The 14,948-nt window shown below is 43.6% G+C and overlaps 1 protein-coding gene across 5 annotated transcripts in view; it reads right to left on the bottom strand.

Annotated features, from left to right (window-relative positions):
- The window catches only part of SGCD (sarcoglycan delta), a 302,620-nt gene that overhangs the window by 117,107 nt on the left and 170,565 nt on the right, over positions 1–14,948 (bottom strand). For all 5 annotated transcript variants that reach the window (XM_072348262.1, XM_072348266.1, XM_072348264.1 and 2 more), the window contains one exon: positions 10,213–10,398. In XM_072348262.1, coding sequence (XP_072204363.1) covers positions 10,213–10,398 — 186 coding nt within the window. The remainder of the gene's footprint in view (positions 1–10,212; positions 10,399–14,948) is intronic.

Genomic DNA, 14,948 nt, shown 5'->3' with positions numbered 1-14,948 from the left:
TAACTTCAAATAAAGATGAAATTTACTCTATAATCTACACTTGCTGGTGGTGAACTGAATCATCGTTCCTCCCAGACAATGCAGTTTTCTGTAAAACCACAGCAGAATTGTTGAGATCCACCCAATCTTCTTCTAGACCAGCCATCAGCTGCTCAGCCCGGTGTTCCTCTCCTTCCCAAGACTCAAGGCTTTGCTGAAAACCTAACAGTCTCATCTGATGACGTGTCTCCATAAATACGTCCTTCATTCCTCATTGGTTTGTGTGCACAAATACATAATTAGCAGGAATTCCCTTTCAAACACGCACGAGAAGTAAATACTGTAAAAGGTATTAGATCTCTTAGTTTCCCAGAACAAAAAGCTTTAACGCCTTGTTGTGAAGGACAAAGTTTTTGTTGTCAGAAACAAGGCCACCTTATTAAATAACCTCAATCAAAATCGCACCTACACACACCTGTATGACTTGCACCTACATGAAATACATTTTAGGGCCCAGCATACTTAACTAAAACACCCTCTTATCTCCCCCAGAATAAAGAGTTGCTATTTGTAAACATGCCTGCTAAGAAGTATCAAAGGAAGATCCCACGTTTTCATGTATTTAAATGCAGCTGCAACTTGGAAAACTGTAACAACTCTACAGCTGACCAACAACAATGTTTCCATTTCTGACTCATGTAGCCCTAAGAGGTTGCTCTGAAAGATTTCGGATACAGTTTATGTTTTACTGTATACTATCGAGACCTTGTGCGATATGTGGTGCTAATGAACAACGTAAGAACACAGGATAGCAGAATGTTTTTCAACATTGGTACCTTCAGCATGAAGAATACATAGCAGAAAATGGCCATACCTGCTGCTGCAACATATACACTAATTTCTGTCGTGCCTGTTATCAGATCTGTAATAGGAAAAGGGATTTTAATAGAGCAGAGGGTCCAAGCAGAGTAACTGTGCTGCCAGAAGTGGCATGAAAACACTGAGAGCTGTAATTAGGCAGAATGCACAATTCAAGTGCCACACACTCATGTCTGATACAGTGCCTCATGCAATGTCATGCCTGCCTTAGGCACAGCGCTCGCTGGGATCACTGGGGCAACACAGCGATGTGGAGCACTGTCCATCCTCAAAAAGACTTCCCAGTCCCACTCACTGACATTGCCACCAACTGCCAGACTACAAACGTATTGTGAAGATGATCAACATCCTTCAACAAGAATGCATGGTGCCCATCGGCTTTTCATAAACACACCACAAGCCTGGCTTTTGAGTAATCAAATTGAATCTTAGCTGGTTAAACCACAGTGAGGAATGCTTCAAGGGTCCCTCAGTCACCTTCACTGCACAAGGATAAAACAATTTTCAGAGACCCTGTGTATGGGAGGAACCTTTCTTTTTTTTCTTTTTTTCCCCATGGTGGGGTGGAAACTCTAAAGACTTCCATTAGAAGCAATTACTGGAGATGCAGAGTCTTCTCTGAGGTTAAGCCGCCCTTCATTTTCTCAAGAGAAGCCTTTAATTAAATGCAAATAATCACAAATTTCATATAGCAGATTGCCATAATTTCACTATTAGTTACTGGATCTCATTTAAAGAAAGGAAAGAGGTGGGCAATAGCGCTAGGTGGATGAGAAGTAATGAGAACTCAAGGGGTCAAGGCTGAATTACCTGTGCAAATCTATTCCTCTCCTATAAATCTGTCTGCAACCATATCATTTCAGTGTTAACAGGTCGTCCTTCATGCAAGTGCACTGGAGTGTAGTCCCATAGAAACTTGGGCCTCAATACAAATAATTACCTCACTCCATCTTACCATTGACCACAGCGGCGAAGGCAGGATGGGTAATGGGGAAGGTGTAATTGAAGTGGAAATGACCAGAACTAAAATGTAAGCTGTGATGAATTCAAATGGTATATTCAAGCTCATCTCCATAGCAAAGCTGTGGAAGAACAGGCACATAGAATGGCAACATCCAGCAGTGAGTACTTCAAAGACATTTATCAAATCAGGGATGGGAATATATAGCAGAAAAGATGCATCCAAGAACAGGGGAGATAACATGGTGTCTGCAGAGGGAGGGGGGGAAGCTGCAGTCCATAAAAGCACAGGTTCATAATTCTGTTCACAGAACTGTTAAGGCTTTAGAACATCTTCTGAACACTGCATAAGGTGAATCATGGAACTGTTTGAGTTGTAAGGATCCTGTAAAGGCCATCTGGTCCAACTCCCTTGCGCTGAACAGGAAGACAGCTGCATCAATGCTCAGAGCCCCTTCATTCTGACCTTGGGTATCTGCAGGGATGGGGCACCACACCTCTCTGGGCAACCTCTGCCACTGCCTCACTGCTCTTATTGCAAAAAACCCCTTCCTTCCTTATATCTATTCTAAATTTCCCCTTTTTTAAATAGGGTAAATACACGTAAATATAGGGAGTATATGCTACGCTTTGCTTACTCCCTTTCTCCTTTAATTCAGTTAAACAGAAACATATCACAGCCAACCACAGAATCACAGAATGGATTAGGTTGGAGGGGACCTTAAAGATCGTCAGGCTGCCAACCACTCAGTCAGGCTACCCAAGGCTCCATCTGACCAGCAGCAATGAGTCTGCAAACTGGAGCTCCATGAAAAGACCTCAAGTTTCAGACGCTCTGTGCTTTGCATGGTAACTTACAGTGGTGGCAGAGCCACTTCCAGCCCCATTCCACAGACCGTGCAACACCAAACAGTAAGAAAGAATTTAAGCAGCAGCTTTTTGAAAAGCTGATGCCTTTCCAGTTCCAGGCCAAGCTGGAAAAGGCACAGAGGCTCCACCAAGCAGCTCCTCTGCCTGAAGCAATCACCGAGAAGAGGTGCTTCAGAAGAATTCTATTTTTGGTAGAGAAATGGCTGCTCGGTGTTCAAAGCTGAGAAGGTCACTGCTCTCTGACGTGCAGGGAGTTCAGGAGGGATGTCAGGAAACTCAGAAGGTTTAAAAAACAAACAAACAAACAAACAACAAAAAACCACCAACAAAAAAGCACACTGAACAAGCGAAAGAGGATTGGAGAACCTACTACATGGATCAGCCCTGGTACGTCACTTCTGTGTGGCTTCCCAAATTAAATCATTTCTCCTAATGTACTGTGAGAATATGGGGAGGGATCAGATTGCGAGCTATTCAGACGACTAGCTGATTATCAGCATTCTAGCAGTGAGCTTGTTTTTGTTCTTCCTCACATTTATAATAATACCTTTTACATGTTCTCTAAGAGACAAATCTCCTTCTGCTTCAGAACCGCCAGTCTGAAGATCTTTTGTTGGCACTGAGAAGAATGCTAATGTGAAATATCTTATTTCTTCAGATGAAAGAGAAGCTGAGAACAATCCCCTCCAGAGGGAGGTGGCAGAAGTGGGATCTGGGATCGAGAGTTTATGACTCACTTCCCTGCACAGCCCACCGCATCCCCACTGCTCATTGGGTCCTGCAGGGATCGATGGCATCACAGCCATAAGCCCAATATTGAGGTATTCCTGTCACCTGAATACGTATTTCTTTTCAGAGGTTTTCAAGAGGATAAGTGGCTTAAAAACAATAGAGAAGTGAGAGCTGAAAGCTTGTACAGAGATGGAAGCACAATAGCACGAGCCTTGGTTCTTCATGAAAACCAAGCCACTAATATATTTGAGGGAAAAGAGCCATCAACCTCTACAGCAGGCTGTATGCTACAGCCTGCCTCGTGCAATAAGCAAAGAATAAAAACAAAGAATTACCTAATGATTGCTACGTAGCACGTACCATTTGGTTTAGAAGTACTGGTGGAAGATCCACCATCTTTTTCGTTTCCATGTCATATCTGTAAGCAAACCTGATGCCACGGCAGAAGAACTCAGAGGTTTAGCAGAAAGTACAGACAGTGAGGAAAAAATATGGGCTCCTTTCATCGCTGTGCGCTAACAGGAAGATGAAGGCCTTATGTGCTTGTGCTGGTTGAGAGGAGACACTATTAGGATAATAAAAATGACATATTGTCAGAGACTGAGTTTTCAAAGGTGCAGCACTAGAAGAAATCGATGCATTGTAACTTAGCAAGTGATCAGGACCAGAAGCCTGACACTGTGGGAGATGCAACGGTGGAAGAACCAACCTTGCAACAACATCAGCAGTATCCTAATAAAACTGTTCCATTCCGGATTCCAAAAGAGTGAAGCTGAAATAGCAGAATATGTATCTTTAAAGGATATATAATCCCAATCGCTTTTCATACAGAAACAGAAACTTCAGGTCTCTGAAAATGAAAAGCAGAACATTATTTTACAAATCCGAGAAGAAGGAAATTTGAATTTGGGGTGCAAAACTGCAAATAAAAAGCATTACAATTAATGACGGATCCACTGCAGACATCAGCATTTTCACTGCTTTCTACAGGGTTAAGGATTTAATCTATAGAAACTACTTCACTTAACAGTACTTTAACAGTACAGTCACTCACAGCACTGCTGATTCTGTCAGATCCCTACAAGATTAACATCTTTATATCAGAAGATGCGGTCCATGTGAATGAGAATAGAAAGGAGAGACAAAGCTCTGGGGTAATGTGGGCGGTCTCAAAACAATTACTTGTTTTATAAAAGGAGTAACGTGAATTAAGATGGAAAAGCGCACAGTTCTGTGTGTATGAAGGAGGGGGAAGAAAAAACACATTCACTCTTTCCTCAGTAAGGATATAGTAAAATTAATTCTAATTCTAAACAATTCAGCTGACCAATTAGAGCTGCACTACAAAGCAGAAGCTGAGAAGCAGAGCAGATTTATTTCCCATGTTGGCTTTAGAATTGCACCTAAAAAGACCCCAGAGAAATCATGAAAAGGGAACGTAAACTGCACAGTCATTATATTCTGAGGCAATTTTTAATTAAAAAAAATAGAACAAAGTCTGTTCCTTTAAATCATTAATAAAAGAATCCAGCCTATTAAGCAGATGAGCTTTCTTAACTCAAATCCATCTTTACTGCTGCGTTATTACCCAACTGTTTTCCTGTAATTAAAATGCGGCAGGTAGTTTACACACAAGAGGGAGTAATTGTATCGGAAATAACTGCTCATAACCAAACTTTAAAAGCTTGTTTTTCATATCAACTTCTAATAAAGAAAGCGAGATAATAATGATATTTAGCACTTTTGCCACCTACAGCAGCATTCCGTCTCTAAATTGTTAGCATTTCATTCAGCAATGCTAAAATACACCCCTCGAGCTATGAAGATAGCCTGGCAGTCATTTGTTCCTATTCCTAGGCCCTTCAGAGGGATCTGGATAGGCTGGACTGCTGGGCTGAGGTGAATGGGATGAGGTTCAACAAGGCCAAGTGCCGGGTCCTGCACTTTGGCCACAATAACCCGATGCAGCGCTATAGGCTTGGGGCTGAGTGGCTTAGATGACTGTGAAAAGGAAAGGGACCTGGGGGTGCTGGTTGATGCTCAGCTGAACCTGTGCCAACAGTGTGCCCAGCTGGCCAAGAGGGCCAATGGCATCCTGAACCTTATGCTGCAGGATCCCAAACTGTGTAGTTCTGGAAGAAGAATTTGAATGTGCTGTAGGAACCAATCTGAACTCAGCCTAATCAGGACAGGAAGGGAAGGTCCCCTTCTCTCTGCATCCCAAGGGAGATGGAGAGAGCCAGGTCATTGCCTGCCAATATCTTTGAGGCATTGCCTACAAGGTGCATGCTCAGCTGGCATAAGCATTGTGTGTGGGTTTGCTCAGATCTGAAAGCAGCACATGCCCTCCCACTTTGGAGGAAGCTGTTAGCTTTTGCTCTTGAATTCCCTTGCAGAGTCAAAGACTTTTCTGTAGATTTTGCTTTGCATTATTCTTAGAAGGCAGTTCTCCAGGAATTTTGAACCTTGCAAGGCAACCTAAGGGTAATTATTTATTATTACCTAGTCTGGCAGTATTTGGCAATACATAGGACTGCAGGCTGCTGTACGCAAGCAGCTTCTGTTCCAAAGAACACACAATTCAAACTGGATGGACAGAAACACCATGTCAGAGCAAAGAGCCCTCAGCGGCTTGATTGGCAGATGAGTAGGTGGGCTGTTGCCACTTAAATGTAGCCCCAACAGATTAGAGACACTCAGTGCATCGTAAGCAAGTACTCTACAGTGTGTGCTCATCTACAGAGTCACTGGCAATCCTAATGACTTGCATCACTGGATGCTAATGCAGCTTGACTATGAAAAGTATGATCATTAAAAGCTCTGGTTCAAGCCCTGTAATTAGAATGGCACCTACAAACCTTGAGGGGCTCAGCTGAGCTCTGCACAGCTTGTGGTTGAGCAAAATACACATAGGACACAGCTCAAACTGCCCCAGACCTGCAAGCTGAGAGGGTGAGCCACATACACAGCCCACAGGCATTTGTGTTTTCTCCCCAAACCCGTTATGTGTAAACCACATACCAGGCTCGTCCAAGATCCTTAAGAGCTGGAGTACCTTTACCTATACATCATCAGAAAGTTTAGTACTGGATTCTACCTCAATTAGGTTAGGGCACCTTCAGCGGGCATTTGGGTTTCAACCCAAATTGGTGGCATCAGTCCAGATTCATTCTGTGGTTTGGCTTAAAAAATCAAAGTATAGAGGTACCAACCTCCACAGAGCTTCCTGCAGCATAGCTCCAATGCAAATGAACTGGATAAATGGACCTGACTGTGTGAACCAGCTGTGGAACAGGCAGATGATATTTCGGGTACCCTCCAGGTCTGTTTTTCATACAGCTTGTGCCAGGTAAAATCATTTAGAACAAATCGAGGATCAAATACCACACAGGGAATGAGCAACTGCAGCATGGCACAGACCTGGCTGTGACCAACTGGCCCCATACAAACACAGCACCGCTTTGACAGCCCCACATAAGAAGCCAAAGCAACACTTAAACTTACGCCTTGAATGTTCAGATTAAAGCAAAACCAGGAATAAATTAGTTATGCCTTGCTCATTAAAAGCCACAGACTGGAAACTTATGCTTTGATTTCATGGGAGTTTCCTTACTGAGTGTGTCACAGGGCACGGAGAGGGGAGAGGAAGGGAGTGAAGAAAGGGAGCTCAGGGCTTGACATGGAATGATGGGTGCTGCCCAATGTGCCATACAAACCCCATGAGGTGGTGCTTTTTTCCCTCTAAGATGGACTTGCTTCATCCCCTGCCTTCTCCACACCCCATTATCAGCATTTAAAACACCCCCGAGTTTTTTTCCTGAGCAGGTTTGCTGTGCTCATTAAGATACGCTGAGCACTTACTGGCTATAATGAGCACTCATTAAATTCCAGTAAGTGCCAGGACCATCCTGTGGAGCTGAACAGACTCGGGTTCTGGGAGAGATCACGGGTTGGGAAGATATTGGAAGCATTACATTTTCCATAACAACAAAACTATAAAACTTCCCCCTCCTTTTTTCTCTTTCTTTTCTTGCTCTGCAAGCACTTGGGTAACTCAGACCTGCTAAGCAGCATCTATTGCTTACTGACTGCTCAAATCATTCCCCTGCCCCAGAAGGCCTCTCAGCTCCTCTTATCAGAACAGGAACAAATTAAAGATTTTGCGTATTTGCATCTCCTCATTTGAGAATATTTGTACGTTTGTTATTTAGAGATAAAAGTCTGCTTCTAAAAATTCACTTAGTGCAGTGATTTTCTCAGCCGCAGGGAATGGTGCAGGAGGAATTGCAGAGCAGGATCCAGAGCAGCTGGTGAGGCTGCAGCAGAGCAGCACCATGGGCTCAACGCTCGTCAGGATCACATGCCAGTCAACAGGAACTGGCTGCTCTATTCTTACTAAGCTGTTCAGTCACGTCATTTGGTCCCAACACAGCACAGTAGTGCCATAATTGTAAGCTGTAGGAGTCTCAGATAGACATCTGCTGGGCTCTTACCACTCTTATAGTGGGGCCTTACCAGTTCCAGCTTGGAACAACCAAAACCTGGTTGTAGTCTGCAGGTCCAACTTGGAGGAAGCAACCAGCTGCACGGAAGAGACATCTCCTTCTACCAAAATGCATCCCCATGTTTCTTATCTGCAGTTCTTGCCCCAAAAACTGGGAGCTGTGCTTGGACAGGTAAATGCCTTGAATTTTTGTCACAAATATGCAAATAATTCCGACCCATTTAGTAACAGATCTTTTCCCGGAGAAGACCAGAATCAGAAATTCCTACTCATTTCTCCTTGACTGAACACAATCTTTTGTGTTATGGCATGCATCTCACTACTGCTCTACATTCATAGTCACGAAATGACTTAGGTTGGAGGAGATCTTTAAGATCAGCTCTTCTAAGTCCCCTGCCATGGGCAAGGCTGCCAACCATGAGAACAGGCTGCCCAGGGCCCCATTCAACCTGACCATGAATTTTTTATTTTACAGACTAATGCACTTCAAGAGACCAAGGTGCACACCTTTTACTTGCCCCGTTCTTCTGTTTATTTCCCACTGGCTGTATCAGAGATATACATCCTGACCAGCATGCCCACACCTATATATCATAAAGCAGTTCCCACTGCTGTGCTACAAGTATGGATTTTCATCCCCCAAAGCTGTTCAGCACCTACTGACATGAAAACATACAAATGAGCTAAGAACAGACACAAATACACTTTACGCTGGACTAATTCCCAGTGAGTCACAGAGAGTAAGAGACTATTTAAGGAAACTGAATCAGACAACAACTTGAAGATCAGCGCATCCCAGAAAAAGCCAGCATACAGGCTAGGGAGGAGACTGCTGCTGGAAGGGAGAGGTTTTAATCTAATGACCGTATATGTCAAAATGGCATCAATTTCATAAGAATAAATAACTGGTCGGGTTAAGAATTAACTGCTCACTCTTCCAATCACTCACAGCTTTTAGAGGATTACTGTTTTATAACTGCTTGCTCTCAAAGCACACGTGTATCACAACGTTCTGCACACCTTAACAGCAGACCAGTTAGAGAAACTAACTCAACATGTTCCCCCACCACTGTACTTAGCTGGATACAGTAAGTCAGAGACTGTTTACTCAACTTCTCAAGGCTCATTAATGACATAATGCTGGACACAGCTGTTCAGGGCTTTGCCAGACCAAAGCACAGAAAGAAATGCTGGGAGACTTCAAACACACTATTCGCATCAGAGCCTGGCTGGGAAAGTCCTTGAAACTGATTTGTGTGATTTTAACCTTACAGCTCTCTCATGAAGTAAATCCAGGATTAAAGCCTCCAACTTAATTTCTCCTGAAGATCCTAATGGACCTAAAATCGCTCCACCTGACCAGGGTGGCAACGTCTGCTTTGAAAAAGGGGGCATAAATCATTTCATTTTCACTCTGCTTGGCCAAATTACCTACTGAAAAGCTATGGCCTGCCTTACATGCTAGCAACTTGAAAATAGGGTGTGCCTGGTTGACCATGTCCTGACTTTCTGGCATGTTGAGCAAGGAAGACAAAGTTCACTCAGTAATAAGAGGCACCCTATATTGTGCCAAAAAGTCTGAGCTGAGCTAAAGTGGGCGCTCTAGGCCCAGAAGACACCACCTATCCCTTTGCAATCTATTTCCCATTGCACATCCAGATTTCCCATGCTCAACCTCAGCTCAAAGGTGGCAAGGATAAGCTCCACCTGAATGCCACGGCCAGAGAGCCACTCCAGGAATGTTTCACCATGCAGCTCCTTGGAAGACGTTTTTATGTAACTTTCCTTAAGAAAAAGGCAAATCAAGTTTCACAACTGCTCAGCCATGGAGAAAAAGCAAAAAAAATAATAAATGTGTACGAGAAAGGCTTAAACTCATCCCCATCCCCCAGTTAAAAATATCCCCTTTTATTAATTTTAAAATGCATTATAACTGAATCTTTGGGAGGCTTTATATAAAGAGACTTATGCATATAATTATGTATATACAAATAAGCGCGTGTGTGTACGTGTATATGTGTGTATATATATAGAGTGGATTGGAGGAGGAATGTGATTCATGATGCTGAGCTGATTCCCCAGCCTGGCAGTCCTGCAGACAGCTCTGAGAGTCATCCTCCAGCAGAAAAAAAGACTGTTGGATAAATTTGTGCCTCCCTGTTGCAGCAGCTACCCACGGCAATTATACCACCCCATTATTGAAGCCATATATGAATTCATGTGCAGAGAAGCGACCATCAACCCCCATCATCTTCCCCCCATCCTTCAGGGGAACCCCTACTACTTACAATTGTGAAGTTCATAACCTTCAGAATCCAGATGGTCATAGCAAGGTTCACCAGGATTAAAATCATTAGGAGCAGCACAAAGAAATAGAGGCATCTCTTCCTCCAGCCATAAATCCCAACTTTGTATACTTGGGGCCCTTCCGAGGTCTGCATGGTGCTCCTGTGCGCGTACTGCTCCTGAGGCATCTGAAACAATCACACAAAAATAAGAACATGGATTAAGCAGCAAGACAAATCCGATGATAAAACCAGCTAAGGGTTTGTATCTGTGCCTTTTTGAGGTTTGTGGAGGTTTTGTTCTTCCTTTTTCTCTCAGAGTTTACCAGCTGGGCAGCACCTCCTTCAGAACCTTACTCCTGCATTAGTTTCCTACTCACTGTATGTAGTAACACACTGTAAGAGAATTTTATGCATTAGATGTGTATATACATTTATAAATACACATAAGCACACTGTCTAAAGGTATCCTGTGGAGATCACTCTCAAGTGACTCTCCTCACCACCCCAGGTTTTGCAAGGCTGGCACTCCAGGGCCTCGAAGGATCCGGAGGGGAAAATTCTGCATGCATTTGGTAAAAGCAGTTGAGTTCAGCAGTTTGTTTTGAAGATGCAATATTACTTCGCGGAAGCTTTAATTCAACAAAAAATCACCTCAAATAAAATCACTCCTTCCAGACAATGAAAAAATAAAAAAAAAAGACAAAGTAGAAATGTTTGACTTTTTCTCCCCTACTTTCTTAACTGAACTAACCTAAAACACAAAGTTATCCTAAAAAAACTCACCCAAGTGTCTCCACAGATTTAACAAGGACGCCATGGGCAGGCAGGCATGGCATGGCAATACAACATGAGAGCCAAGAGCAAGGAAAGAGAAAAGGAAGGAAACTCAGCACAGAGAAGAGCAGAAGGGCTGTGCAGCATGGCAGCATCCCCAGGACAAGTTTGGGTTTTGCATCCTGGTCCCAGCTTGCTGACGGCAGTCAGGGATCTGGCTGCTCCACTGCGGTTAAATGGCATTGCAGCCAGTGGGGACAGTGGGCAGCAAATGCACTCAGGTCTGTGCTTATGGAGGTAGATTTTGTCCCACAAAAGTATTCATCGCCTTCTTGCCCTTCAGTTTGGGTTGTTGAAAGTCCCTTTCATATGCTTTTCCCAGACATCAGTTTCTTACATTGCCTCTAATAATGCGCTGTCTGCTGAGTATTCAGCATTTAAGACTCTGGGCAGACAAAAAAACCACCAGACACATTTCTGTGATACCAATTCAACATCAGGGGCTTCTCCCTCAGAGTATTTGGCATCAATGTTAGCATTCAATGAATTACAAAATTCACAAAACAAGAGGAAACAACGCAGGTCTCTCTCTGCAGGAGTTTGATCCATAAGGGCAGAACAAAACAATGGTAGAAACAAGATGCTCATCGACACTGACTTGTGCTTGTTTGTTTGCCATTAGTTTCATGTTTTTTTCCTTATTTCTAGGCAAATGTGCAAACAGCATGTAATAACAGTGCATGGTGGGCGGCAGTGCAGAGCCCATTGCAATGGAAGTGTCAATGGAAGGTGATTTTCTCCCCAGCACAGCTCTTCTAGCAGCACTGCACTCACCATGAAGTTAGCACTTTCTCTTTGTTGCCCCAACACTCAAGCCCACACACTTAAGAAAGGGGCTGCCTAAAGAACAGGCAATCTTTTTTCCCTTCTACATTTTGTAAACCTTTTGGCAACTCTGGGAGTGCTAGGACGTGTGTTTGCTAACACAGGTTGCTGTTATCACACACAGCTTAGGGGGATCAGCCACCTTTCCCTTCCTCCACCTGTTTTCATCACCGCTGAAGTGCAGCCTCAAGTGCTATGCAAGTCAAATCAGGCTCTAAATTCTCCTCAGATGCCTGTCCTGAAGTGGACACATAAAGCAAAGCTGACTAAGCAGCATGCTGAGAAGGACCATGCTCCTGCACAAAAGTGGGATCCAAAAGCAACCTTCCTTCCTCCAGAAGATGGAGGATCCCACCTCCCTCCTTCCTCAGCAGTTGTGTCCATCCCACACACTGAAAACAATGGCTGGAAAACAACAATACACACAGTACTGCTATCAGTTTCCTCTCCGGTCTTGGAACCTTTGCAAGTTTTAGGAACTTACATCCTTTGGGCAACATTCCACCAAGCACACCAAGGAGGTTGGATGTTGCACAACAGTGCAGTGCTGCTGTTTTTTTCAGCTTTCTCATGTGGTCTAAAAAAAAAACCCAAAAAAACAGCTGAGATGGCCACAACCCATGCCTCACTCAGAACCTCAGAACACGTGAAGCTACCATACTCTGGGGGAGAAGCCAACAACTGCATGGCAGATAGGATGTTCTTACTGCGGCCCACCTCAGTCAATTCAGCCAACTTGTACTAAAAAGTGCATCAAAGAAGGAAGGCATGACATGTAATCATAGGAAAAAACCCATTAAGATCATCTAATCCAACCCCAACCCACCCCCACCATGCCCATTGACCCTGTTCTTGATACCACAACTCCACGGTTCTCAAACACCTCCAGGGACAGTGACCCCACCACCTCCCTGGGCAGCCAGTGCCAATGCATCTTGCTGAGACAAAAGTTCCAAATATGCAACCTGAATCTCTGCTGTCTGTATTAACAGCAGCTCTCTATGGAGTAAGGGTACTCACCATAAAGCATTTTTGCTGTTCGTGGGGTACCTGCCCACACAGCCAAGGCTTGAGCAGACCCTGAGCTATTAACAAGGGGAGCAAAGTTGCTCACAGCAGAGCCTGTTTGGTCTTCGCTGCTGCATCACTCCCAGGTACTAAGTCAGCAACTGTAATGGGGAGGCCTTTGCAGTGCAGTGCTTGCCAGAAAAGAGAAGCCATGGTGCAAACATGTGCACTTGGAGAAAACCACTGCTGCAATCACTCAGCTTCTGTGCGAGGGGAAATCTTAAAATACAATAAATTATGATTTCCACTACCTAAGGGAAATTATAACAACAACCACTGTACAGTCACAGATTTTATTGCCTAATATTTTAACAGGGGATCCTGGAGAGCACATATTAAATGCAGCCTCTCTCTTGGAGAATACGAATAAATTGCATCTCCAGCACTCTCAAATCATGAAATAAGTCTGACCAATAAGAAATAGTCTGAAATACTGAGCACAAAATATCTCCTTATTGCAAAACTTGTTTATTCTCCCCCTTGCTCTCTTTTTTCCCTCCTTTTTTCTTTCTTTATTTTTTCTTCCCCACTTGTAACCGCAAGAATGGAGAAAATGCCAGATCCAACTGAGGCAAAACTTTGCAGACATCAAAAGAATTTATAGGAACAGAATATAACCACAAAAAAGCAACTTGGATCCACACAGGAGCCTCATTTTGAGAATTTCTCTTGTTCAAATAAAATATTTAGCTCACAGCTGCCCTAACAGAGACAGAGCAACCAAAGCACTGCAACGTGCATAGTGAACATGACCTAGTAATATGGCATACATTATTACAAGAAAACAACATGGGAATCATAGATGGGATGTTGTTTCCATGTAAACTCTCAGGCAAATGCACTTGAAGCAATATAGGATCTCTCACAAGCCCTTCCTCTGACCTATGACCACCAAAAGAAAAGCTCATGTCTGTCATTCTCCAGCAAGAGAAGAAAGGATAATGGACATCGAGTGCTGAGGTGGGTTAAACAAACGTGTAGAAGATGGGCTGTAAGGTACCTACATAAGAAACAAGCTGCATCCACTGTCAGTAATCCACTCTGTGAGGGACAGAGGAGTGTGCTAGTCATGATTTACGTTTTGGCCAATTCTTTTCTAACATTATAATGATACAGGCAGCAAATTAGGCACCAGAAATTACTGTGAAAGGATATCCAGTGGTTTCATTTGCAGAGCACCCCTTCCTTTTCAATTACCGAGCTAAGGAGAACGGCTGCTAGCTGCTTAATGGGGTATTAGTTTTTGCAGGAAAACATTATAAATGGTCACTCGAACTCATAATAGCCAACAACCAATGCTGAAACAAACATAAGAGAAATCTGAAGGAGAGATGCTCCTTCCAAAAGTCAGAGCTGCATGTGTCCACCTGCCATGGGAAGGCACACATGCACCATACTGGCGTGCCACTACTGCACGTACAGCATGAGAAATGCTGCCTGCCAGGTCTTCACAGTTTAGCCACAGACAGCATTACCATGACTACAAAAGCAAAGCCTAACACCCATGTAATTTGCCAAGGAATAAGTTATTGTAGAATAGCTGTGGCAATGGGTGGTGATGGGCTGATGGCTGCTGATGGGCTTTCCCAACCTTAATGGTTCTATGACTGTGTGTGTAGAAAGCCTCTCACTCAAGACACACAACATGGATTTCCCATTCATCAGGTAAAGTATTTTATATGCACAAGAACAAATAAACATGTCTCCCTTGCAAACACTGCAGCTGTATCGTTTCTTGGACACGTTAGCTTTGGAGGCTCATTGAAAGCTATAAATGAGGTGAGGCACATTGAGAGAAATCAGAGATGTTTCTGTGCCATGGGGGTTTTCTGATCAGTGCTTAAATCATCTTTGTTTAGTAATTGGATAATTTTAAGCTGAAAGATGATGCAGTTGAGGAAGATGGCTTCTCCTTTATGAAATCTAGTGCTGAAGACGTACTAAAGCAGGGTGTGTGCAGGTAGGGGGACACAACAGGTTTGGGGAAGGTGGCATCTATTTCCACGTAT

The sequence above is a fragment of the Excalfactoria chinensis genome, chromosome 13 (genome assembly GCF_039878825.1).
Source record: "Excalfactoria chinensis isolate bCotChi1 chromosome 13, bCotChi1.hap2, whole genome shotgun sequence".
Classification (NCBI taxonomy): domain Eukaryota; kingdom Metazoa; phylum Chordata; class Aves; order Galliformes; family Phasianidae; genus Excalfactoria; species Excalfactoria chinensis.
The sequence above is the reverse complement of the archived record's forward strand: the minus strand, read 5'-3'. Positions and strand labels throughout refer to the sequence as shown.